This window comes from Aphelocoma coerulescens, chromosome 13, assembly GCF_041296385.1.
Source record: "Aphelocoma coerulescens isolate FSJ_1873_10779 chromosome 13, UR_Acoe_1.0, whole genome shotgun sequence".
Lineage (NCBI taxonomy): Eukaryota > Metazoa > Chordata > Aves > Passeriformes > Corvidae > Aphelocoma > Aphelocoma coerulescens.
The window spans coordinates 9,981,103-10,005,720 of NC_091027.1; the positions used below are offsets into that span (position 1 = coordinate 9,981,103).

At 44.3% G+C, this 24,618-nt stretch overlaps 2 protein-coding genes across 8 annotated transcripts in view; one reads left to right on the top strand and one right to left on the bottom strand.

The window, feature by feature from the left end:
* Positions 1–9,873: 9,873 nt before the first annotated feature.
* Positions 9,874–18,584, top strand: SKP1 (S-phase kinase associated protein 1). 3 transcript variants are annotated; one of them, XM_069028704.1, is made up of 6 exons: positions 9,874–9,977; positions 12,522–12,618; positions 14,360–14,433; positions 15,640–15,783; positions 16,415–16,555; positions 17,327–18,584. In XM_069028704.1, the coding sequence occupies exons 2-6, from the start codon at positions 12,522–12,524 to the stop codon at positions 17,360–17,362; spliced, it is 492 nt and encodes a 163-aa protein (XP_068884805.1). In that variant the 5' UTR covers positions 9,874–9,977; the 3' UTR covers positions 17,363–18,584. The 3 variants fall into 3 exon arrangements, with proteins under 3 accessions (XP_068884805.1, XP_068884804.1, XP_068884806.1); XM_069028703.1 differs by lacking the exon at positions 9,874–9,977 and adding an exon at positions 11,377–11,437; XM_069028705.1 differs by lacking the exon at positions 9,874–9,977 and adding an exon at positions 12,094–12,157.
* Positions 18,585–20,235: 1,651 nt separating this feature from the next.
* Positions 20,236–24,618, bottom strand: part of TCF7 (transcription factor 7) — a 72,846-nt gene continuing 68,463 nt past the window's right edge. For 4 of the 5 annotated variants that reach the window (XM_069028838.1, XM_069028836.1, XM_069028837.1 and 1 more), the window contains one exon: positions 23,877–24,040. In XM_069028838.1, the coding sequence (XP_068884939.1) occupies positions 23,961–24,040 (80 nt within the window). In that variant the 3' untranslated portion in view covers positions 23,877–23,960. Of the gene's footprint in view, positions 24,041–24,618 lie in introns of all 5 variants that reach the window. The other variant, XM_069028839.1, reaches the window with a different exon arrangement.

The following is a 24,618-nucleotide window of genomic DNA, read 5'->3' on the forward strand; positions in this document are numbered from 1 at the left end:
CTAAGAATAAAACCAGTTTTCTAAATATTAAAGGAAACAACTTGAAGTTTAGTACTATGTGTATTTGCCCAAGCTTCCATTCTGAAAAATAGTGGTATGTGGTTTATGTTAACTTCTGTTTAAATATTTCCTTTCTACTAACTTCTTCAAAATTGGAGCCCTGATTTGATGGTTTGGTTCAAAATAGAAATTCAAATGTTATGCCTTCTTAAGGCTTATGTGTTAAACTTCTTGGATACATCTAAATTATGTACCTGGCTGTTCATTCAATAGAAGGACTCCTAACGTTCATATTGTTTGAGACTTTTAAGTTTCTTGGGCACAAGCAGATTCTGTAATAACATGGAGGTTTGTTTTTTACACTGCTTGTTTCTAAGGAAATGCACAGAACTTTCGCAAATGTCCAGCTCACCTGGACCATGCTTTTTGGGGCTTTCTTGCTTTTCTGAAAAGCTGGAGGACCACTTAATTCTTTAACTTGGAAAGAAGATGCTGCATTTCATCAACCATTACTTCATCCCCTTTCAGAAAGGCTCAAGTGGTTGCTTTTCCTTCAGCAAAATTTGAGCTTTGTCCTGTAGGTTGGGTTCCAAATGGCTTCTGGAGAGCTCAGTCTGCTGTAGTTTGATCTCTTACAGGAAGAAGTGCATGCTAAAAGTAAGTGCATCTGCAGTGGCTTTTTTTAGTATAGTGGGAGCTTTTGCTTTGATCACTATTAAAATAATCCTTTGCTGAGAGTAGTTCACGTTCCATTCCTGTCACTTGTCTTTCTCTGTGTTTGTGTAGATGGAACTTTGTGCTTTCATTGACACCATTCCTTCAAGAGGAATGACTTTGCCCTATTTTCTGCTTTCCTTGTTGCTTTAATTGGCATGACTCATCTCCTCTGGCGAGGAGCAGTCCTTTCCTTGCTTCAGTTTCTGTACACAAATCCAAGTGGTTGTTAGTAAAGTCCATGGACAATGTTGGAGTCACTCCAGTTTTCGTGCTTTCCTCTATAATTATGTTGTGACCGCCTGTGTGAAGATTCCAGTGAGAAAGCCACATTGTGAAGAAAAAATTGGTTGTGCTGATGGAGCGCTAACCAACTACAACCATGTTTGGAAGATGCAAGAGAAGAAACAAAGCTTCAGCTATAAATAAATGGGGTTTGATTTATTGGTAGCTGATTGATCAGTTTACCTGCGCAAAATTTCCTTTACTTCAGCCTGTGAGCGTAGTGGCTGCAGCGAAATGAGATGTGTTGGAGATCAGTGGTGACGTTTCCTTCATCTCTACAACGACTGCTGCATTCCATGAAATGCAAAATAGGCATAGCTGGAAATCCCGTATTGTGGTTTATTCCAGTGTTTAAGTGGGAATGTCACACCCAGCTCTTAGCGGTGGGGAGGGCTTACATTGGGGTTCAGATTATCAGAAGGCAGTCGGGAATGAAATGACACTTTTCCATGAACCACTCCTCCTCTTTTTTTATTCTTTCTCAGAACTTGAATAGCGCCAGGCGAATGCTGGTGGACAAAGGCGGGGAGGGTTTGGAGCTTTCCATATTTTGTTTTGTGTAAGTCATTGGCTACATCAGATGTAGGTGGATGTTTGTCCAAGGTAACCAATGTGCGTAACTGTCACCTGGTGCTCATTTCAGATTGTTGTTTCTAGCTGCTGACACTTCTGTACACACTCAGTATCCCTGCTCCAAGTGCTTGGGCCATGTTACATCATTTAGGTCTTAGGATACTACCCTGGCAAGATACTGGATGCATGGGAGGGTGCAGAGTGTTACCTCCTTCCCCGTATGTCTGGATAGTAACAGAACACATTCTGCCCTTTGAAAGAGGTGGTATGGGGACATCCTGCCAATGAAAGCTGTGACATTTCATGTGCCTGTATGTTAGTCTGGTTCCTGTCACAAACAGAAAAAACTGCTGATGGGTACCAATACCTACCAATCCATGTTCGATGGGGTTTATTTTGATTTTATAGTAGTAAACTGAAACACTGAAAGTCTTTTTTAGAAAGCAATTGTGTTTCAAGGGCCTTGGGTCAAAGTCTGCTCTGACAATTTAAAATTCATCCTGAATCTTAAAGGATTTCCTCCTGTACAAGACAAACCCAAACCTGTTATGCAAGTGCTGGGTTTATTTTGGGCCTTTTTTCATAGTTGAATAAACACATTCTTTTCCCCCTCTGACCTCTTCATTTCCTTAGTAATACTAGAGTGCAGTTCCTGCTCTTGGAGGAGCTGTGACCTTGGGAGGGGGCTAAGGAGTAAGTACTCTTTCATTCGGGAAAAATGGTCTGTAAAAAGATGCAAGTGTGATCACAATTTTGAATTTCAAATTAAGTGCTGGTCCAAATTCAGTGAGTTGAAGGTGTGCCTCCACTCTCATCACCTCCTTACGCACCTGTTCACACTCATTTATTGCTCTAATTGCTGCTTGTTTTGTCTGGATGCAGAGCACTCCTGGAAGCTCTTAATGTGTTTTAGGGGTTGTATATGTTACAGCAAATTTTGCCTGAGAAGTGACTTTCTACGTCTTCCATGATTTTTGCAACCATATTCATGGTTTGTATGAGCTTGGATTTTTGGAGCAAAATGTCTGCAAGCAGTGGTTTTTGAAGCCTTGTAGAAGGCGTTGGGTGCCTTCTGTGTGCAGTCATGGCACAGAGTATTGGTGTTCTGCACATTCTTCTGGGAGAAGGTTGGAAACAGGTATAAGTGTTAAGTAAAAATCACACTGGACTCTGTGGAAATCTTTTGGTACCCATGAACACACCAACAAAGCCCTGCAGAGTCAGCAGTTCATGAGTCAGCCTTCTGTGGTTTTACAAAAAGTTACTTTGGTGCTCTAATTCATTTGGCTGTACTCCTTTTGGATGGGAATTAAGGCAGGCTGCTTTCTTGAGCAAGGGACCAGAGTGCTTTGGCATATGAACAGCAAAAAAAGGCTGAAACGACGCTTTTGGTTTTAAATTAAGCAGTGCTGCATGTTTTAGCCTTTTAAAACCTGTGCTGTGCTTAAAAGCTTTATTCTTTAAAATGGGTTCAACTACTGATCTCTTAATTACTCTCTGGTGAACAGAACTGCTTTGGGATGGAGACTAAAATGATTGTTGCTGGTATAAATAAAGCATTAGTTGCTAATAGTACCTGTGACTGGTGATGGAAGAGTGTGATCAGGGTGAGCATCCTGCATGAGAACTTGCAGGAAAGTGATTTTGAGGAGAAAATTCAATTTTGCAGCTACTCTATCATTGCGCAAGGTCGTATAAATTAAACTAAATCTTTGCTTTTGGTTGTCTTGACTTCTGTATTCATCTTCCTCTGTAGATTTCCCCCAAACACATCTGGGTTTTTAGAGGTTAGGTTCTTTTGGTTTGTTTTTGTTGCTTTCGTTTGTTTGTTTTTTTAATTTCAATAAATATATAAGCTGTTTTCCAGATTATGCATTTAAAACTGAAAGTGCTGAACTGTAAAAGATGAGTATCCTGCTTACATTGATAATTGCATGACTGATTGGGCTGAAAGTCTTTAGCCTGGCTCGCAACTGCCTTTATTTTTCAGGAGTTTGAGAAAACACGCCCCCACATCCAGACTAACCGTAAACCTTGCTGTGAAAAACCTTTGTTGTGGCCATCAGTGCAGGAGTGGGCAGTGATGGCTGCTCTCTTCTGCTTCCTCATTCTGTAAGGAGAACTCGGGGGGTGGGGTGGGCCTGGAGATGCCCTGTCTGGGAGCATCCTATGGTGGGTGTTTCATTCCACGCTTGACCCACTTTACAGCCAGCTCTGCTCCTTTTCCGCTGCAGTGTTTGTCCTCGGGGAAGAGGAACACAGCCGGCTGCTGCGGGAGCTGGGACAATGCCCAGGGGAGGGGGTGCCACCGCTTCCGGGGAGAGAGAAAGGCTGGTGCTGGGTTGTTTGTCTGGTAATGAGTTTATGCAGCTTTGGCTCAGCCATCTCAAAATGTTACTGGACTGTCTCTTTCCCCCCCGGAATCCCCTTTAAAATGCTTTGAATGCATTTTAAAATGCTTGACTTCTGAAACACACTATATTTATTTCCATGGGCTTTGAAACCTCAAAGCAACTGCTCGTTATCATCTGTGGTGTCAGAACCAGCCCAGAATTTGCTTTTTGGACTTTGAACGGCTCCAGCGTTGGACACCAGTGCCAGGCAGCCCTGTAAAGCTAACCCAGTTCCCTTCCCCTCGTGCTTATATCAAGGATAGCTACAATTTTATACGGTACCACTGAAGGTCGTTCTCAAGGCCAGGTATAGAAAGTCTGCTCTTTACATTTTCTTGGAACGCCCGGGAGCGCATCTCTCCGGGGCTGAGCTCGCTGGCGGCTCCCGTCCCTCGGAGCGAGCCCCGGCGCCACCGCGTGGCACTGCCCGGCCTGTCGGACCGCGTGTCGTGACCCGCAGGGCCGGGAACTGCTCTGCTGTCGGCAAGGCTGAGACATGCACTGGCCCTAACGGAGCTGAAGGTGGGTGACTCTCACCCTCAGCAGACGGAGGATCCGGTTTGGCTCCTCCAAGGTGCTCCAGATGATTTCAGAGGATGCCAGGGCAGAACTGGAAAAAAAAATCATTGTTTAAATATGGGGAGGTGGAGTGAGGGTGAGGTTAGGAAGTAGATGCTGCAAATAGGTTTGAGGTAGGTATTTCTATTTTCAGTCTTCCTCCTCTTCATCTTCACTTTTTAAAACTGTCTTGAATCCCCGCTGTTATGTAAGGGGAATGGGAGTGCTGTTACAGGAAGAAATAGAAGCTGATAAAAAAATCTCACTTGGTGTCAGCTTGACAGGATTTGGTTACTGGGTTTTGTCAGTCCATTGGTGTCTACTCTGCTCTCAGAGTCCCCACCTGCTGTGATGGGTCCAGCTCTGGGACCCCCAACATCAGAAGGACGTGGACCTGCTGGAGTGAGACCGGGGGAGGCCATGGACGTGCTCCAAGGGCTGGAGCCCCTCTGCTCTGGAGCCAGGCTGGGAGAGCTGGGGGTGTTCACCTGGAGAAGGCTCCAGGGAGACCTGAGAGCCCCTTCCAGTGCCTAAAGGGGCTACAAATGAACTGGAGAGGGACTTGGGACAAGGGCCTGGAATGACAGGACAAGGGGGAATGGCTTTAAACTGACAGAGGGCAGGATTAGATTGGATGTTGGGAAGAAATTCTTACCTGTGAGGGTGGTGAGGCCCTGGCACAGGTTGCCCAGAGACATTGCAGCTGCCCCATTCCTGGAAGTGTTCACGGCCAGGTTGGATGGGCCCTGACCAACCTGGTCTAGTCCACAGCAGAGGGTTGGAACTGGATGAGCTTTAAGGTCCCTGCCAACCCAAAGCATTCTAGGATTCTCTGATTGTGTAACCTGGACTATCACCTAAGTGCTGGGCTCTGCCACCCACCATTTCGCATTGCTGGGGCACAACTTGTATGAAAAGTGACACCTTCTCAAGGATGCTGTTTTAATACAAGTCTTGATGAAGTAGAAATGCAATAATTAGCTTTTTCAGACTTGTATTGAGATCAAGAATTTTCCTCTTCTGATGCTGCTTTGTTCCAAGACTGCTTTAAACAACAGTGGCCCAGGCCTTTGAGCTCAGCAGTGTCTTTCTACCATCTCTCTCACATGAATAATTCTGATGTTTTCTGGTTTTACACTGATCCAGTCAGTTAAATTATTTTCAAACTTGTCGATCTGGTTGCTTGTTTTAAAAAATGTTCATCTTTTGTATTCCTGAAAAAAAAGACGATTTTTGCAGCAAGTCTCATTCTCCCCTACACGTAGATAAGGTTCTTTTTCAGATTCCATGGTCATACCTGGCTCTCTCCCTGACTTGCTCTCCCTGGTTCAGTGAATCCAGGATGAGTTCTGTGGATTTTTCCAACTTATTGATGGAGTAAAGCTAAGCTCTTTCAAGCCTGATTGTCATTAGACTTTGACAATCCCACATCATATTTGTATTGAAAAATAATCAGTGTGTTATCTCCATAGTCTCTAAATCACCACCAGCAGCTAAAAAAATCCTGTTTCTCTGTCAAAGTGGAGTGTGAGCTGCTCTGAAGAGTGGGGGGCACAGTAATTTTTGCCTGAGAGAAACACCTAGGAAGGGAATCTGAGGCTGTGGAGCAGATGCAGGACTGTCTCCAGGTGGCTGCTCCCTCATGTTCAGTGTGTTAAACGCTCTTCCCCTGCAGCTGTGTGGCTGCTCAACTGGCTGTGCCTGCAGCCCAGGGATGCTGTGAGTATGTAGGTCAGAGCTCTTCTGGATCTGATTAAGCGTTAAATCAAGCTCAGTTGCACCAATCTTTTCAGGTATTTGCTTTGGCATTAAGCTGCTCCCTTCCTCCTCCATGTTCTCAGTGGTAAAGACCCTTAATTGTAATTTACCTGTGGCCGATACATGGTGTGATTCTCTGCACTCAGGGAAGCAATGCTCATCTTCAGGATTATTTGCAGTGCAATCATTACCTATATGCAGAACAATTGAAATTGGGCCACCCCTTTTTTAAGCAATCTTTTTCTTTTCCTCACAGCTTTAGCCAAGGATAGGGGTTTTGTGCCATTAATACTGACTGACTCACAGCACTTGGGCTACCGCTGCCGCAGCAGCTGCTTTATCACAACAGATAACGGGAAGCATCTGGAGTGGCTGGGGAGGTTCATTGTACGATATGTAGGGCACAGTGGGAGGTGCTGTCGCGTGATTATGGCATATCTATGACAGCCATCTGCCTCTTTATGGGGTGTGGGGTATTTTTGCTGTTTTAACTTTCCCAGACTTCTGATTCAACAGTAGAATTCAAAGTCCACTGAGGACTGAATTTTCTCCTTTGGAAAGCTGTACCAAGTATAAAGCTCATCAGTAGTATAATTTTGAATTAAATTTATCCAAGACTATAATTAAGCATAGAATTTAGCTTTCTGCCTGTTCCTAGATGCCATTAGATTTGTCTTGTGTTGAGAGCAAACCCCATCCCCCCTTTGCTGAGCCTCATTTGCAGTCTGTGAGTTGTGCTTGCTGGTCACGAGCCAAATCAGAAACCTTGGTCTTTGGCAACATTGGGAAAGGAGATTTAGAATTTGTAGATATGTTTTCCACAGGCCACCTTCTGTTATTTTCTGATTCTCTAAACCAAGGAGTTTTAATATAATTAAAAAATAATAATTTAGGGAAAATAAAGGCAGTGGGTTTTAGTGCACTGAATGTGATCCTCAGCATTGGAGTATGAGATGGAGTGATTGAGGAAGAAAGAAGTAAATGCAATGCTGATACAATCAAAAAGTCACATTAGATGTAGTTTGGAGGCTTCACACTCTATGTATGAGACACACATAAATTAAAAATGAAAATTAGGTCCCATTAAATGGTGAACAAAGAACTTATGTGGTTATCAGTACCAGGACCTTTGAGGAACTCCTGTTGGTGTCCAAGTCTGCTGCCAAGCATCACCTGGCCCCCCCTGGCTGCTCACTCAGCTCGTAGGAAGAGTTCCAGGGGAGCACATGTTACAGAAGCACACAGTAATCCAGGCTGGAAGGGACCAGAGGTGACCTAGATCCACCTGCAAAGTCAGATCAGGTTGCTCAGAGTTGTATTCAAGTCTGCTCTAACAAGCTGCTCAGCATCCTAAAGCCCATGGAACAAGCTTCCCAAGTCAGGCAGTCATCTCCAACAGCTTTTTGGAATTTATAGAGAAGCTGTTCTAAGTGTTATGCTCTGATGTAGAACAGCCTGGCTATCAGCTGAGCTCTAGGAGGTCCTTCCTGGCTGAGAATCTCTTTGAGTCTTCCATCTCTCCAGAGAATCAGCCCCAACCAACAAGGTATTTAATATTAAATGCTTCTCTAATTGTAGTCTCACTTGTTATGTGAGAAAAATACTGGCAGAGGTTGCCCAGAGAAGCTGTGGCTGCCCCACCCCTGGAAGTGTCCAAGGCCAGGTAGGACAGGGCCCTGAGCAACCTGATCTAGTGGAAGGTGTCCCTGCCCATGGCAGGGTAGGTGGGACCAGATGAGATTGAGGTCCCTTCCAACCTTTATCATTCTATGTCTACTCTCAGATGGAAGGGAAGGGAGCAAAGGAGGGAAGAGAGTAAGGAATACTTGACACTTCATTGGCTTGGCTACTGAACTGAGGAAAACAAGATTCTGAACTAAGAAATTCTGTATCTTGGGAAAATTCTTTGTGTTAGAAGATATTTTCCAGTGGGTCTGGCTGTCATTTTTTCAATAAGGTGTGGGGTGCACAGCCTGGAGCTCTCAGGGACCCCAAGGGAAGGGAAACCTGTGACTTACGACAGAATCATTAAGACTGGAAAACATCTCCAAGATCACTAAGTCCAACCCTTGATTGATCACCACCTTGTCAACCGGAGCAGAGCACTCAGTGCTACGTCCTGTTGTTTCTTGAACACCTCCAGGGATGGTGACTTCACCACCATGCCAATGCTTGACAACCCTTTCAGGGAAGAAATCCTTGCTGACGTCCAACTTGAACCTCCCCTGGTGCTGCCTAAGGATATAAATTATGCTGGACTCTACCGTGTGGTGCTGTTGCAGGCATCAGTGTGCTTACAGGCACCCTGGCTGTGTCTGCATTGGAGTGATGTGAAAACAGGCTTTTTGGTTCTTAAAACATTTTTATTTAAGATTGGAAGTAAAAAAATTTGCCAGAATCCTGTGTTGTCACTGTGGAAATATCTTGCCTACTTGAAAGCCATTTTGCCATGGAGAGCGGACGCAAAACTGAGCTCAGCAGTGGAGCACGGAGCGTGTGCTGTGACAGCACAACACAGTGTTCTGGACACCTCATAGCGACGTGAGGGGTCATACCCTGCCCTTCCTCACAAAGCACAACCCTTCACATCTTCTTTTCTTGAAGACCCAGTACCTGTCACTTTCTAGCTCACACTGGTGACCTTTCAGCTGTCACCTGTGCTGGGCACAGCGCTCAGGTGGAACTGTGCTAACACAAAGGCCTGGGCTGTGTTTGGGTGCCCAGCCCTGCTCCTCGGCCCAGCGGCTCCTAGCACAGCTGGTGTCTGGAGATGCTTTAAAGGGCTGAGCTGGAGCCGCCTGAAATTCTTGGCGGGATCTAGGGCAGATATTCTGTGAGCACCACTCAGAGCTAAATCCATTTCCGGCTCCATCAAAGGTCCCGCACGCATTTCCAGTTGAGGAAGGCTGGCTGTTGTTGGAACGATTTTAAACTAGCCGGTTGTTCAATGCTGCTTTTTGGCTAAAACGTCTTCTGCCGCTGCAGCAGCCCCTGACGATGGGGTTTCACCCTGTTTACCTGCGGGAAGCCTCCACAGATTGTTGCAGCCTTACCCCGCTTACCCCTAGGCCTCGGCCTTTCTCCCCGTGAAGGAAAACCCACACCGTGGGCGTTCTAGGGCGAGCCCGGGTTACCGTGAATGACCGATTTCACTACACGACCTGCCATCCGGGCCCGCGGGTCGCTGGAGGGCACCGAGCCAGCCCCCCGACACCACAGGCCGCTCCGGCGCGCTCCACTGCCACGGGAGCCCCGCGCTGCTCTCAGGGGGCGGCCCCGACCCCGGACCCCGCAGGGCCGTTCTCCCCTCACCGGGGCCGGGCCGGGCCCGCGGCACCGCCTCGGCCCGTGGGGAGGGGGGAGCTCCTCGGCCTCCTCCTATTGTGCGGCTCCTGCCGCGGCCCCGCCGCTGCCTGAAAAACTCGCCCCCGCCCGCTCCGTCCCCTCAGACCCGTTTCGGCTCCGCTCGCCCCTCCGCACCTCACGGAAAAGGGCGCGGGTATCGCTTTTTACCCTTTGGGAGCCCCGGTAGGGAGTTTTACTCAGGCGTTCGCGGCGGGCAGCCCGGGCGTTGCGAGGCGGCGAGGGGCGGGTCCTTCCCCCTCCCCCGCTCGGTATAAAAGCGCCGCCGCAGTCGGGCCCGAGCGCCGCCGCTCTCTCTTCACGGTCCGTTCGTGGAGCTGTCGCTGCCTCACGGTGAGGCCCGGCCCGGCCCGGGGAGGGGGCGGGGCGGGGCAGTAGTAGGAGCTTTGTGGGGGTGGCGGGCCTGGCTTGCCGCGGACAGAGGGTCGGGAGGCCGTGGGGTGGTCGCGGGGCCCGCGGCGGGGAGGGCGGAGACGTGAGCGCTCCTGGGCCGTACGGGGATGGAGCTTCTGGGGGTTCGTTGGGGCCGAGCCATCCCGGGCCATGCGGGAATGAAGCTCCCCGGTGTGGGGAGCCTTGCCCGCGGGGGTGCTGAGTGTCCCGGAGCGGCCGCGCCTCAGGTGCGAGTTCGTTATCCGGCTCCTGGTTACCAGCGCTGGCATCCATCCGGAATGGCGCTGGGAGGCGCAGCTGTAGGTGGCTGAGCTCGGCGTTTCAGGCTTAGACATGTAAATTATCGCTGTAATTCAGGTTTGGCTTCAGCCCGGCTCCAAGCCTGTTGTGCTGTTGTTGAATAAAGCTTTTAGGAGTGGTTTGCTTAGTCACCCAGTAGTGCTGCTGCCCGGGGACTGTCACCTGCCAGGGCTGTACTGCAGCTTGCTAAAAATGATTTTTCCCCCCCTATTTTCTAGGGTGCTGAGTTCTGTGGTATAAAAAAACAATGAAAATTTTGATGAAATTCTGGTTTGTTGTCAGCGATAAGGCAGTAATTGAACTTCATTCTACCTGTTTCACACCCTCAGCAATAAAAGTCTTGTCAGAAGAGGGTTTGGGTGATAGGAGGGAAATATCCTTGCAGGGGCTGCCCTGGCTAAGGCAGCATCCCTGCCTGGCTGGCTCTGCTGTGCAGCATTATGTAAGCCCAGGCACAAGGAGGCTGGCGATGGATCTGGGTTTGTTCTGGAGTGCTCCCAGACAGTCACTGTAAGAACAGATGCATTACATTTAAAATGTGTGCCTACAGCACTTTTTCCTAGAGCATCGTTCAAACGGCTAACCCAGAATGGCGCTTTAATCCAGATTTTGGTTTTGTGCATGTGTGTAATATATATACTTGTACCTTTGGAACAATCATGACTATGTCCCTCCAGAACACCCATCTTAATTAGAAGTAGCACTGTCATATAGGGTTACATTGCTGTGTAAACATTAACTGGCTGCTCACTGCCAAATGGAAATTAAAGCAATGAGGACTTGGGGCTGGTGTGAGCTGCTTAATAACACGTGTTGGCCGAGCCTCCTTTGGCCTGGGTTTGCGTAGGGCGGTCAGGCTCAGCCACGCTACACTGATGAGCTCTTAGAAAGAGGTGATGCGAGTTTGCTGCAAGTGGTCCAACTAATTAACTGTTCATAGCTCAAGTACTACTGTGAGGAACTAGTTTGTGACGCTGGGAAGTTTGATGGGGGAAGAACATTTGAAAATTAATTGAAATTGAATTGAAATTCTTTATTCCTAAAGCTGTTCAAAGTAGTTGCAGGCTGTGCAAATGTACACTTCAGTGATCTTGAAGCAGGTAACTTGAGGACAAAAAAAAGGAAACTGTTGCAATGGTTTGCTGCTAACGAATATTTTGAATGGTAAAGGAACTTACAACACATCCTACTAACTGGTTGAGAAGAAATTTATAAAACTTACGTGGCCAGATGGTTGTGTTAATAGTGCCCTTTGGCTGGTTCAAGTGCAGTGATAACCCCCACAGTCTGTATGTGTAGTTTCAGACAGAAATTGTAATCTCCTGGCTGCTGTGTCATGTGCTTTACTTCTGGGTTTGAGTTGTTACATATCTGGAAATACACTTTCTTGTAAAATTTGATTGTGTTTCTGCTAATGACATCTTTTAAGACTGCTGCCTCTTTATTGTAGGTCTTACTACAGTTTGTTTGAGAAACTTTGTTAAAATGCATGGTCATCTCAGATACTAACAAAGTACTGGTCTTACCTCCTGCTTTTCAAGAGCAGTAGTGAGTGCTGAAGGCCTTCCTTGTAGGAGTTTATTGCTTTTTAATCTCATCAGAAAACCAAACACTTTCCTCGAGGAAAGCCTTTGATCCTGAGTAACCTGGTCTGTTTAATTCTGTTTGGAGCAAGGAAGGCTGGACTAGACTCTGTCTAGGGGAATTCCTTCCAACCTTAATGCTATGATTCTGTTCTAGAGGCTATCATTTGAAAACTGCTTTTGAGATCTGACATCATTTGAGCAGTTGAAGTGAGTAGCAGTTGTTTGGATTTGAAGGCAAGTAGTGTTTTGGAAGTGCTGAAAATTATTTCAAGAGAAAGATAGCCCTAGTGTTATACTGAAAAAAAAAAATAAAAGCACTGTTAACTAATCTGTGTATTTTATGCTTTCAAATTAAGGAAAAAAAGCTCATAAATTAGTGTTAGACTTCAGTCAATCCTTGTTTCTTAAGCATGAGGATTAATGAATTTAGGGCTGTTGATTCAAGCAGTGAATAATCTGAGTGTGCCTTAAGTGGCGTTGGGCTATCTGCTGTTGGGAAGAAGCAATTTTAGCAGTAAAGGTGATGCTCATCTTTGAGTCAGCTGAACTTGTAATGTCTGCTGAATATTGTGTGGAAATAACTGTCCTTCTCTTGTAGATGCCTTCAATTAAACTGCAGAGTTCAGATGGAGAAATCTTTGAAGTTGATGTGGAAATTGCAAAGCAGTCTGTGACTATAAAGACTATGCTTGAAGGTAAGAGTGTGAGACCCTGAGGAGGCCTCTTGGACAGGAACTGTGACCAGAGGAGACAAGCTGGTACTCTGCTGAAAAAGGATTCCCAAGTCTATGGAGCAGCTTGCTGTCTCCTGTCAGAACAGCTGGAACTCCTGCTGTTGTAGCTGAAACTGTTTAGGGTGGATATGCTCTTGTAAAAAGCCCTGGTTAAGAGCACTTGCGGGGAGGCCAGTAAAATAAAAGCAGCCCAGTGCCTTGCCTACAGTCTACTTCAGTTTTGTGAGAGTTAAGCAAACAGAACATTAATAATATTTAAAACTTCAGTTTATTTAATCACACAAACGAGTCTTAGAATGTAAATATCACTTGTATGGAGTGGGAGATGATAAATCAATGCAATAAAGAGCTTGTATTGTGAGCTTGTGAATGCTGTTAAATTATTTGGGATAAATACTTAGGTCTGATCTCCTGCTGACATAAATTTGAAACAAAAGAACTCGTGGCGGGGGAGGGGAAATCTGCCAGATGGCTGGGATACAGAGCAAACTGTCTAATCCCTCTAGTGCAAATCTCCTCATTGTTTACTGGTGTTTTTTTCTAGTTTTTGGATGTATTCATGGATTAACTTAGAAATAATTATTTCTGTAGATGTAGTTAATATTATGCTCTTGGATGTAAATCTTTGTTTGGTTGTGACACCTTATAAGAACAGTAAAAATAAGGTTGAATTATGTCAAGCATTGAACACTTCTGTTAATATGATGCTGTTGAACATGACTGGCAACTCAAACAGGAAATGGAATGCATTAGGGTGTTAATTAATAGCCTACTGATAACAACAGTAGCGGACTTGTCTAAATACAGAAGTACATGATTTTTATCATGTACAAATTTGATGAGTGATGATGTTCATATGTTCTTAAAAATTAAGTTCCTTGGTGATATAGAATTGGCTCATCTGTGCATGTAATGAGTGAAGGTCTGCATAGTTACTCAATTACATAACTAATTACAAGATGTCTTTGACAGCTAGGGTGTCATCCAACTGTTAGCATTTGGGTAATAAAAAAAGCACATTCTCTAAGATGGCTAATGTGGTATTTGTTCTGTGTATCAAGCTGACACTTTAATTATATTTTTCTCCTAATTTTTACTTTGATTCCTTGATCATACCAAGGGGACAAATCCAAATCTGCCTGGAGCATGCTGACAAGCTTTTAAAACAAGGAGTGTTGGAAGCATGCTTTATAAATGCTTTATTGATGGAAGGATTTGTACTGCTGTCTTACCATGTGAACTTCTTCAGCTGGTACAGGATCGGTACAAGTGATTCAGAGGCAGAGAGCAGCATGTCTGTGGCTACAGTATTTCCTGCTCATGCAGAGGACAAGACATTGTGTCTATTTACCACACTAGATTTGAATTCTTACTTAATAAATGGAATGGGAACCCTCAGTTAGAACTTGTGGGTTGAAACTGTGTAAGGGGTAAAAATATACAAATGTTTGTCAGATTGTTCAGCTCTCATTTGATGAGGCAGCCTTATCAGCCACTTAGCCTCAACTTGGTACAACCTAGCATGTATAATGTAGCTGTAGCTCCACAAAGCCTTCCAAAAGCTCCTGGCTTCACAGTTTAGAGGTCCTTTGTTACTGATCATTCAGCCTCAGTGTTGTCAAAATAGTGAAGAATAGATGAAGGATCCTAGTTCAGTGAATGGTTTTGTCTGCCAATTGCTCAGTCATCTTTCCATTTTTAGATTTGGGAATGGATGATGAAGGTGATGATGACCCAGTCCCTCTTCCAAATGTTAATGCAGCCATCTTAAAAAAGGTAAGTTGATGAAAGTGGTTGTGCTGCATGGCAGTAAAGAAATGTGAAATTCATCTTGGAGCTGGGTGTTATGAGCTACTAGTTAAAAAATACTTTTCATGTGCTACAAGCTTAACCAAGTCAAGGTGCATGCACACGGGCATGTGGGCTGAGGCTGGCAGGTGGATAATGGCAGAGGACATACAGGGGTGACCTGGAACAGCAAGCTGGAGGCCAGACAGGCTTCCTAAGGTGCTGAAGTGGTGCTGGGGATCTGTGCACACAGGCATTTCATGGTGTTAAAGCACTAATTTTAATTGGACTCTGTAAACTGAGGTGGCTGTTCATGAGATGCAAATGTTTGGAGAAGGGATTAAGAGACAGGCAGTAGTGAGAGTGACTGGCGGTGGCAGTGACAGTGCTTAAGAGACACTGTGTGCACTTGGTGGTATTAAATTCATTAACAGGCCATGGTCATTGGGTCAAGGGGGAAGAGTGTAGTACTGTGGTATCCAAGATTCTTTTTGCTTTCAAATAGAAAGAGTTGTGCCAAAATAAGCACCGAACTATTGTGACTGTTTTGGGGTAAACACAGGGTTAGGAATTGTTTCCTAGTGAAGAGACACATAAATAACTTAAACTTGTGAAGGCTCTTGGGTTGATGAAATGGAACAGGATTGTGCTTGCAGTAGATCCCTGCTCCTTTATTTGTCTGGGTCGTGAGATTGCATGTTCCCAAACTAAAAAAAAAACAAAACCAAACCTGAGCCAACACTAATGGCAAACTTGCTGGCTGAACTTTGTACTGGGGTGAATGTGACCTGCTGGTAGCTATTGCCACTCTGCACTCTTCCCCCGTGTAGTGGTCTGCTTAATACAAAATGTTTCTGTAAACAGATTAAATACAGCAAAATGAGGTTTAGGTTTTCTTTGTACAGCCTGTGTGTTAGCACCGGGACTAATAACTTTATAGCACCAGCAGCTGGCTTTTAAGATTAAGTAATTAACATGCAACTAACTATGTTGGGTATCTTGAAAGCTGTTGTACTCTGGGATTGGGGATCAATTGTTCTAAAATGAAGATATTGAGGATTTGAGCATGTTTGCACAGGATTTTAATATAATCTAGAGAAAAAGGTATGTTTCTTCCAAAATGAAGTTAAGTTTTACTTGGAGTTTAATGGGAGAATCACTTGGATAAAACTTTAATTTCAAAACCATAATTAGGTGATTCAGTGGTGCACCCATCACAAGGATGATCCACCTCCTCCTGAGGATGATGAGAACAAAGAAAAGAGAACAGATGACATCCCTGTGTGGGATCAAGAGTTTCTGAAAGTAGACCAAGGAACACTTTTTGAACTTATCCTGGTGAGTGTCCTCAAGAAGTGCAAAGGCTGTGCCTGTGAAGTGAAGCTCTGCTATGCACTTGAGAAATAAAGCCTTTATGCTTCTTGAGTTACTACTTCATTGGAAGCGGGGATGTGGGGAGGGCAGGTGGTTCTGATAAATATTGACTGAAATTGCTGAGGATGTTGGAATGCTTATTAGCCTAATGCTGGCATGAATCTATACTCACTCATCAACCTTTCTAAATATCAAAATTTCTAAATATAAACATACTTCTCTAAATATCGCTGTCTTTTATTCTTGTGGCTCTCGAGTCCAAGTTGAGGGCTTATTACTAATTATGGAGTTCTGGAGATCTGTATAAGAACTAGACAACTGCCTTGGCTAGTTAACAGTACTGCAACACTGAAGATCTTGGGTGTTTGAAGCCTTCTGAAAGCTCTTTGTAAAAAGAGGAGCAGGAAGAATGTTTTTCATGGTACAAAGGACTCCTGTTTGGCAAGCAAGTTCTAGGTACTGTCCCTTGAAGGTTCTCAAAGCAGAGATGATCTGTTTGCATACAATATTCTACAATTTCATTGTAAGCTTAAATTAGTACATCTACAGAGGCAGAATATTGATATGGAGGCTTTAAATCTGAAAACTCTTACAGGCTGCAAATTACTTGGACATCAAAGGTTTGCTGGATGTCACATGCAAGACAGTGGCAAACATGATCAAGGGGAAAACTCCAGAAGAAATTCGCAAGACATTCAATATTAAGAATGACTTCACTGAAGAGGAAGAAGCACAGGTACTTGATCTGGATTTAATTATAATTTAGCTGCCTGTTCGTGCTGGATTACTGTGTGGTGCTTCATAACTTGTGATGCAAGAGACTTGGTACCAGTAAGTGTAAACTAATGCATCAACCCCTCATAATTGGGGTGGTACTAGTAGAAGACTTTATGATGTCTACCACACTTGCAGCCTGACCTGCACGCTTTGATCTGAAAGGGTCAAAGCAAAGTATATTGATTTTCTAGCTCCAGCATGTCTAGCAGGAAAGCATGTAGGATTGTTTGTGGCAGCCTTAGTTTGCTGGTTTGGGCCTGTAGTAGGAATGCTGAAGATGTATTGCTGCATGTGGCTGGAAAGGTAAGTTTGGGTTCTCTAAGTAACAAACTCACTGATCTTAAAACTTGAGCAATAAACCAACTGCAAAATGGTTGAGTTGGGAAAAGCAGAGCAAGATGCCTGGTTTCTATACAAGGCAATGAATTGTAGACTTGGATATCTTTTCAATGCTATGTCATGAAACAAATAACTTGGACTTAAGGTAATCCATTTGGTTACTTGGTTGGAAAATTTCAGATTTGATCAAACCTAGGCATGAAAAACCTGGCTTATATTGATGAACAGGCCAGTTTGGAAGACTGACTTTTATAATTGCAAAACCTGTGTGAAAAATTAAAGCTGCTTCAAGTTTGTCTCCCTGCAGTAAATAATCCTGAATGCTTATGGGTATTTACAGCCAAGGCTTAGAATTTCACTGCAGCATACTAACAATAAACTACTCTTTCAGGTACGTAAAGAGAACCAGTGGTGTGAAGAGAAATGAAGTATTGTGCCTGACACTCGAACACTGTAAGGATTGTTCCAAATACTAGTTGCACTGCCCTGTTCATAATTGTTAATATTAGACAAATGCAGCAGCAAATGAAGTTGTGTTAGCAGGATATTGTTCCCTTTGCATGTGTAGTGTTTTTTTGAGTACAGATCTAAATCTCTGAGTTTTTACTAGTGTAATTTGATGTCTTTTTACTTTGCAATGAATAAAACTGAACTAAGTGTGACTTCTGTATGGGTAGTAGCACTTCAGGTTGTCATTTTCATTACACTTTTAAACTGTTGAAGTCCAGTTATAGTGCTAAGGATTGACTCTGTTGTAAATAAAAACATCTATGACTTCCCCAAGAAGAACAAAACACTTGTATTTACAGGGTATTGATAACTTCACAAAGAGAACAAACCAGAATGTGTCTTGGGGTACTAGATAAAAGTTACTGGATTTCTTACAAAAACATTGTGGAAAAAGATTAGTGTTACTTAAAGCTATATAATTTTCAAGATGGTTCTTGTCCTGCATTTAAAAAAAAAATTAAATATTTGACCACTTTCTCGTCCTTTTAGTCTTGCCTTACAGACTAGTGAAAATGTGATTTAGAACTAAACAAGCTCCTGACAGTTAAATTTGAATACTTCAGCCATGTCTTGAAGACCTGCCTCTAGGTGATAGCAAATAAAGTGTGTTGCTTTATGCACACAATGGGTGTGTTTTTATACATGTTACTGTTTAAAGTGGAATCCAGATTTGACCAAAAATGACTGACATTACCAAAGTTAATATTATTGACCTGTGCATGCCATTAGTGGCTGGTTTTTAGGCAGTTTTAAAGACCCTTGTGATGTAGCTCTTGAAAACATGGTTTCATGTGTCCACAGGAAATTTTACGCCTCTGTATGTGATATTTCAGCTTATAGAGACTTAATTATTGCATACAAAGCTAATGCAATATCAAGCTTAACTTCTTTGGACAAAGCCACTTGCAACTAGTTAAACAGTAACTGGTTTTCTGATTTTTTTTTTTTTTTTTTTTTACAGTTCCCTTATAGGGAGTAGGGGGATGGTTGTGTGGTAGATCTTTGAGGTGTGCTCTTAGCTTGTATTGCATTCCATTCTCTGTATAAACCTTAGAGTAGAATAAACCTTAATAAACATACTTATCTCACTTGAAATATTGGTGTTTCACTTCTGAATTAATAAAGGGCTTTTAAACTTTTGTTTGCAAATGGTTCTAGTTATTTGGAACTAGACAATATTACTGTCACTTACTGAGTGTAGAAATAATAGCACTGAGGCAGTGGTTAATTGAAATAAAACAGATATAAAGGGTTTTTTTTAAATGACTAATGCAGGGTACTAGTTAAGACACAGTGGGCAACTTTCAAATGAATTGGGTGATGGTTAAATATCCAGAGAGATATTTTTTGATGGCTTACCAAGATTTACCTAAATTTTGAATGTGACCATTATGGAAAGCATTCAGAATTTGCTCTAAAGCAGCATTCAAACCCATGCTTTGGGTACAGCTCCTCTTCACATCTGCTTACTCAGGAGGTTGTGGGGCCTGCCTTTGTGCTGCTGTGCATTATATGGGTGTCTTAGACATGTCAGTGGGCATAAAATACTCCACTGCTACACTTGGACATGCTGAAGCCTTTCCAGCAGCCTGTATTGCAAACAATGCACCTCAGTTTAAAAGTGCTACCAGAGGAAAATCTGATGTCATTTCTGTGGCTATGTTTGTAGTTAATATTCAGTTTATGCTGGATTCTTACAAGAAATAAATCTGTGTGTGCAATGTTCCAGAGTACACTTGTTCCCCCTTAGAGTGCTGTGGCTAATACAGAAGCCTGGTGTAATTGTGTTTGGTGGCAGCAGCCTGTGTAAATTCCTTTGGGTGCTTGTCAGGAGCCCAGTGTCAATGCTTGTTAGCAGCCACCACCTTGCACGATGCCTCATGGTGCTGTAGGGTGAGGGAGGGACACACTTTATCTTCCTCATTGCACTGCTTCAACTGTGCTGTGCCTGCATAACCACACCTGGGATAAAACTTGGTAATTGTGTGAGCAGCTGGCCCAAAGCCTGACCTGTGCTGTCCAAACATGCAGTGGTGGAGCCTCTGCTGCAGCTCCAGGTTGTGACACTTGGCTGTTGGCACTGAAGCACCTGTGGATGTGTAGGGTAGGGCTGGTCTTTGTGCTCAAGGCATTGTGTAGCTTTGGCAGATTTGTAATAGTCTCAGTAGTCTTGGTTGGTAGGATTGCATACAACTGACTCTCTAATTGAAATTCCCCTGTAGCACTGACTCAGACTTCAGCCAGATTCACATTCTGTAGCTGCCTGGCAGGGATGGCAGCAGGAAAAGACTGTTTTTGATTCTCTCAGTTATCTTACCCACTCCAGTAATACTAGTGCTCAGCTGTAGAGAAGGATACTTGAGGAGGTGCTGAGCGTTTGGGTTGTCATGTGGCTGCTGCCTGTGTTCCTGCTTCAGGTGAACCTGCTCCTAGCTACTGTAACAGGCACTGGCTGCCTACTCTGAAATTCCAGAAAGGAGAGATTGATTTCCCTCTGTTAAACTTTCTGTTGCTGTTTAACTTGTATGGTGCTTCCCTAACTTTTTTAAGTCTGTGCATGATCAGGGATCAGGCCTCTCTTGGATAAAGGGATTAAGTGTGGGGGTAGGGAGAGGGAAGGCTGGGTGTCAGTAGGAATTGTGGAAAAAATATTTTCTTCTTCCCCTTGGCTTACTATTTCAGTCTTACCCATTGAAGGTTATTGGCAGTTATTCTAAAAACTATTCAAATATACAAATGCTGAAGGGAAAAAAGAAAATTCCTGCTTGCTTGTCTTGAATGCTAAGAAATAGTTATTTGAGAGTTTGATAGCATTATAACTTCCAGTGGCCTCTTCTGAACAGCCAGTCTGGCAATTACTTTATTTATAAAGCTATAAACATACTTTGAACATAAAAGCCAAAAAATACAAACTCAGTGAAGTAAAAAAATTAAAACAAATGATGGATCGTCATTGGACAAATGAAGGTACAGCTGCAATACATTTTCCCCTGCTACATACATACAGTGGTTTTACTTGTTTTAATGAATTGGTACTTCCATGACTTCTACATTCAGACTGACTTCAGGAATTCAAATATCTGTTTCAGGAAGAGTTAAAACTGCTGTAAAATAACTAGAAAAAAAATCTTGTTGAGAATCTCCTTCTATTAAAAAGAGTATTAACACAAAATAGCAACACTTCATATAGCAGTTCTAAAGACACTTTTTTTTGGTATTAATAAGAGTAACTTTGTTTTGGCATTGGTTATCAGCCGTGGGGCCGTGGAACAGAAGTCCGTCATGCTGTTTTGTCTTGGAAAGGGGCAGCCTAAAGGTATCTTTTTGTGTGTGTTGGAATAAAAATAATGAAATTTTCTCAGTTACCCCAGTATAAACTGACTGCAGTATTTCACAAGTGGACATTCTGAGTTTATCCTGCAGTAGCTGGAAGCACAGGGTAAGGTCTGGCCATAAACCCGTATGTATAGAGCAGAGCACAGGCAAAACAATGCTGTGGGTGTGACTGCTCCAGCTCTGGGGCTCTGAAAATGCTTCTGTGTGCTACGAGGGCCCAGGGAAAGGCTCCTGGAGAAGGGGTGTTAGGTGTCACTAAAGAGCTTTTGCAGGAATCAGTTGGAATAACAATAGTGAGAGGAGGCTGTAATGCAGATGAGCATTTTGCTGGTCGAGGCAGGGACTCACAACACCGTGGAGGGGCCAGAGGAGCCTTGAAATAAGTGGGTGAAAGTCCCAGAGTGAAATGAATGAGGGCTGGTCTGGGTGCCTTGGCCAGTTTAATACGGATCAGGACTTACCCTGAAATTTCCTCTGGTGTTACTTAGACACATCTGCTTTTCCTTTTATACCTGCCTTTGCTTTCCTGCTAAGTTACATCTGTCATCCAACCATGCAGTACCAGTCGGGTGTTAAGTTACACCAGCCTTACACCCAGTGTGGGGTACACCAGGCTATGGTGGCTGGTCTGTCATCTGTGGTGTTTCCAGTAGGTGACACTTGTACAGCACCTTACAGCAGAGGGTCTCAGAGTGACAAATGATGAGCTGAAACACAGCCATTTTCTAAAGCTGTTTTTTTTGTTTGTTTGAAAATCAGATGATTAAAAGAGACCATGTCAGATCTGGCAAGAGTCTACTGAGTTCCTCTGTTCAGCACTGGAACATGCTGTTGGCTAAGCTTGCTAAAATAATTTAAAATAAACAGATTGCATATTGATCTAGTGCTATGTAATTAACCCTCTGAGTGCAGTCTGTACACAAATGTACAGTTGGCATTGGATCAGGTAATGCTATTTCTCCAAGGGTTAAAATGGTTTAAACTTCAAAATGACTCTTTGCAAACTTGTCAGGTTTGTGCACGTAGCTTTCTATCAGTGCTTCTGAAGTTACAGTTATACAGGAGAGGAATAAAGAAATAGGTTTAGATCTCCTAAACTAAAACCAGAAATAAAAAATCTACACTACTGTAAGCAAAACTACCTAAATAAAGGGACTAAAGCCAAAGCTGCTCTACAGACTAGTTAGGTTTGGCTTTTTTTTTTTTTAATTTTAAATCTTTGAGGCATAAACTTGGTTAAAAAGTTATGTTTAATCCAATGTAAAAAATTATGGTTTATGTTTTTGCATTAAGAAAAAAAATATAAAAATATTTTGTACATTATAAAGGTAATCTTAAATTTCTTGTAGTTCTACAATAATATTACTACATAATTTGTATTCAGTACTCCAGAACCTATTTATCAAGTAGGAAAAAAATAGTGCCCCCTCTACCTCTGTGTGGTGTCATTTTTCTCTTCAGCAGTCTGTAATATATTTCTTTCAAGCAGGAAAAAAGTCTGCACTGGACTAGACTGTGGTCTCTGAAAAGACTGTAAACCTGAAGTAAATCCAGCATTTGGAATTATTTGGGATTTACACCAGTTCATGGAGATCATAATCCATCCACAGTGTTTTTTGTTTATCAAACTCAAAATATAAATACAATACCAGAAACCGGTAAACATTTTCAAGCTGAAAAGAATACATTAACATTTGGCATCCTCATTGGGGTGGAGGGAGAGTCTTTTAGAAAAAGCTAAAATAAGATTTTTTAAAAAGTTCTACACTGAATCATGAAAAACAGGGTTCCCTTCTTGCCGAGGGTACATACAGAGGGATGCCTACAGCCCAGGGCAGGGTAGTGAGTGCTGCTCTGCTGCCACACTGCCCCGGGAAGGGAGAGCTCACACCTCCCCCCCGTCTGCTCAGAGAAAGGACCCGCTGGGCCAGCGTGGTCCTCAGCCCTGGGCTAGTGTGATCCTGGGACACTGGCCAGCCTGCCGGGGCTGCTGGCTCCCCACATGCCCTGCCCTGCTCACTGCTGTGGAGGTGCAGAGCTCGATCAGAGCCTACAAAACCAACAGGCTGATTTCTGAGGCTTTGCCCAGCCTGTCTGGTGGGATTTCTGACCATCCACATCTGCAGAGGACAATTCCTAACAGCAGGGCAGACCCTGCATCTGACTGATGCCCTGAGGAACTATCAGCCCTTCTTCCTGTGGCCGGTCCGTGCTCCTTTGCCCAGCTGGTGCTCCCTTTTCCTCTGCCGTGCTGTACGACCGTGGAATGGGACACGTCTGCACAGAGACCTGTTACCTGAAAACAACATCTTCCTGTTCTCAAACAAGAAGTTAAAAAAATTCACCTCATTGGTTTAAATATTTAATGTCTCTTTTACCCGGTCGGATCAGAACACCGGCAACACTACGTTTACTTTTCAGATATAAGGGCTTTAAAAAATGCTCCTATTCCAGCTTTTCTAGCTCCGTGGTGTAATGGCTATGAGAGATCTGTGGGTGACTACACTTTCAAGCAGCTCGGAGGGCAGGGAGCGGAAGCCAGGGTTAGACTGACAGCACCTACCACCTACAGCAGCAAGCTGGGGATGTGACTCTGCTCTCCGCCACACTTAGAGATAACGCAGTAAAAAAGAAACCAAAACAAAACCCCAAACAAACAAACAAACAAAAGCATCACAGGGCAGGGACAAAAGGCTTGTTTACTCATCAGCACTTTAAGTTTTGGCAAGTACTTATTTTTTACGTTTTTTAAAATTGCTTTTCTATCTTTATCACCCCTCCCCTCCAAAAAAACCCCAACCAAGTGAGTTTTCCATCATCCTTTAAGTCATCGTGTCGCCAAACTTTGCGTGTTTTACAGTGAGATGGGGATTCGGCTGGGCCTCTGGTCCTCGTCCAGGTGCAGCGGAACCAGGTGGGCGAGCGGAGTGCCCGGTGTGGCCAGCGACTGGCGAGGGACTATGTCCCGGAGGAGGCGCGGCTGTAGGCGGGGGGCGCGGCGGGCGCCGAGGAGCGCCGGGCGCCGGGTCTGGAGGGGCCGGAGGCGGGCGGGAGGTGTGCGGACACGGGGCAGGGGTCGGGCTGGTCGCGGTGCGCGGGGTCGGCGGGGGCTGCGAGCTGCTCTGACGGGAAGGCGGAGGGGATGCATCGGAGTGCGTCCGGTGGGGATGGAGGGGAGTCTATAGCACTTCCATCGGAAGAAACTGGGCTGGCACAGCGTCCTTCTCCTTGTAGGTACCGAATGCACTTCTTTTTCCTCCTGGAACAGCGGAGAGAGGCCTCTGTGAGTAACGGGAGGGTCCCGGCACCCTCGGGGATCCGCCGTCCCCTTCTCCCCGCGGGGCTGGGATGGCGGCGGCGCTGCAGCGCTGCGGGGACACCGCCGGGCGGCGCCTGCGGGCCGGGAGCGGGGCCGCGGGCGAGGAGAAGGAGGGCATGAAACAGCAGTAAAGATCAAAATGCAGTAATAAAAATGAAAACAGCAAAAAAACCCCAAACCCAAAATAATAATAATTATCAACGCCATGAAATGACAATAATAATAAAAATTTAAAATAATAATATAAACAGTAATTAACACCCCAAACAAAAAAAAAACCCACAAAAACAAAAAATCAAAAGAATAATAAAAATCCAACCCGTGAGGTCATTCCTCACCAGCCACCACCCCAACTGCTCGAATTCTGGGACGCTGTGTGGGTGCCTGGCTCTCACGAGTTCAGGACTAAAGCATTGCCGTGCGTCCCCTCCCCACCTGCCACAGAGCCCACGCAGGGCCCACAGGACACTCATGTGCGCTGGTGTCACAGGGCAGGTCGGCATCACTGTGCTTAGCAG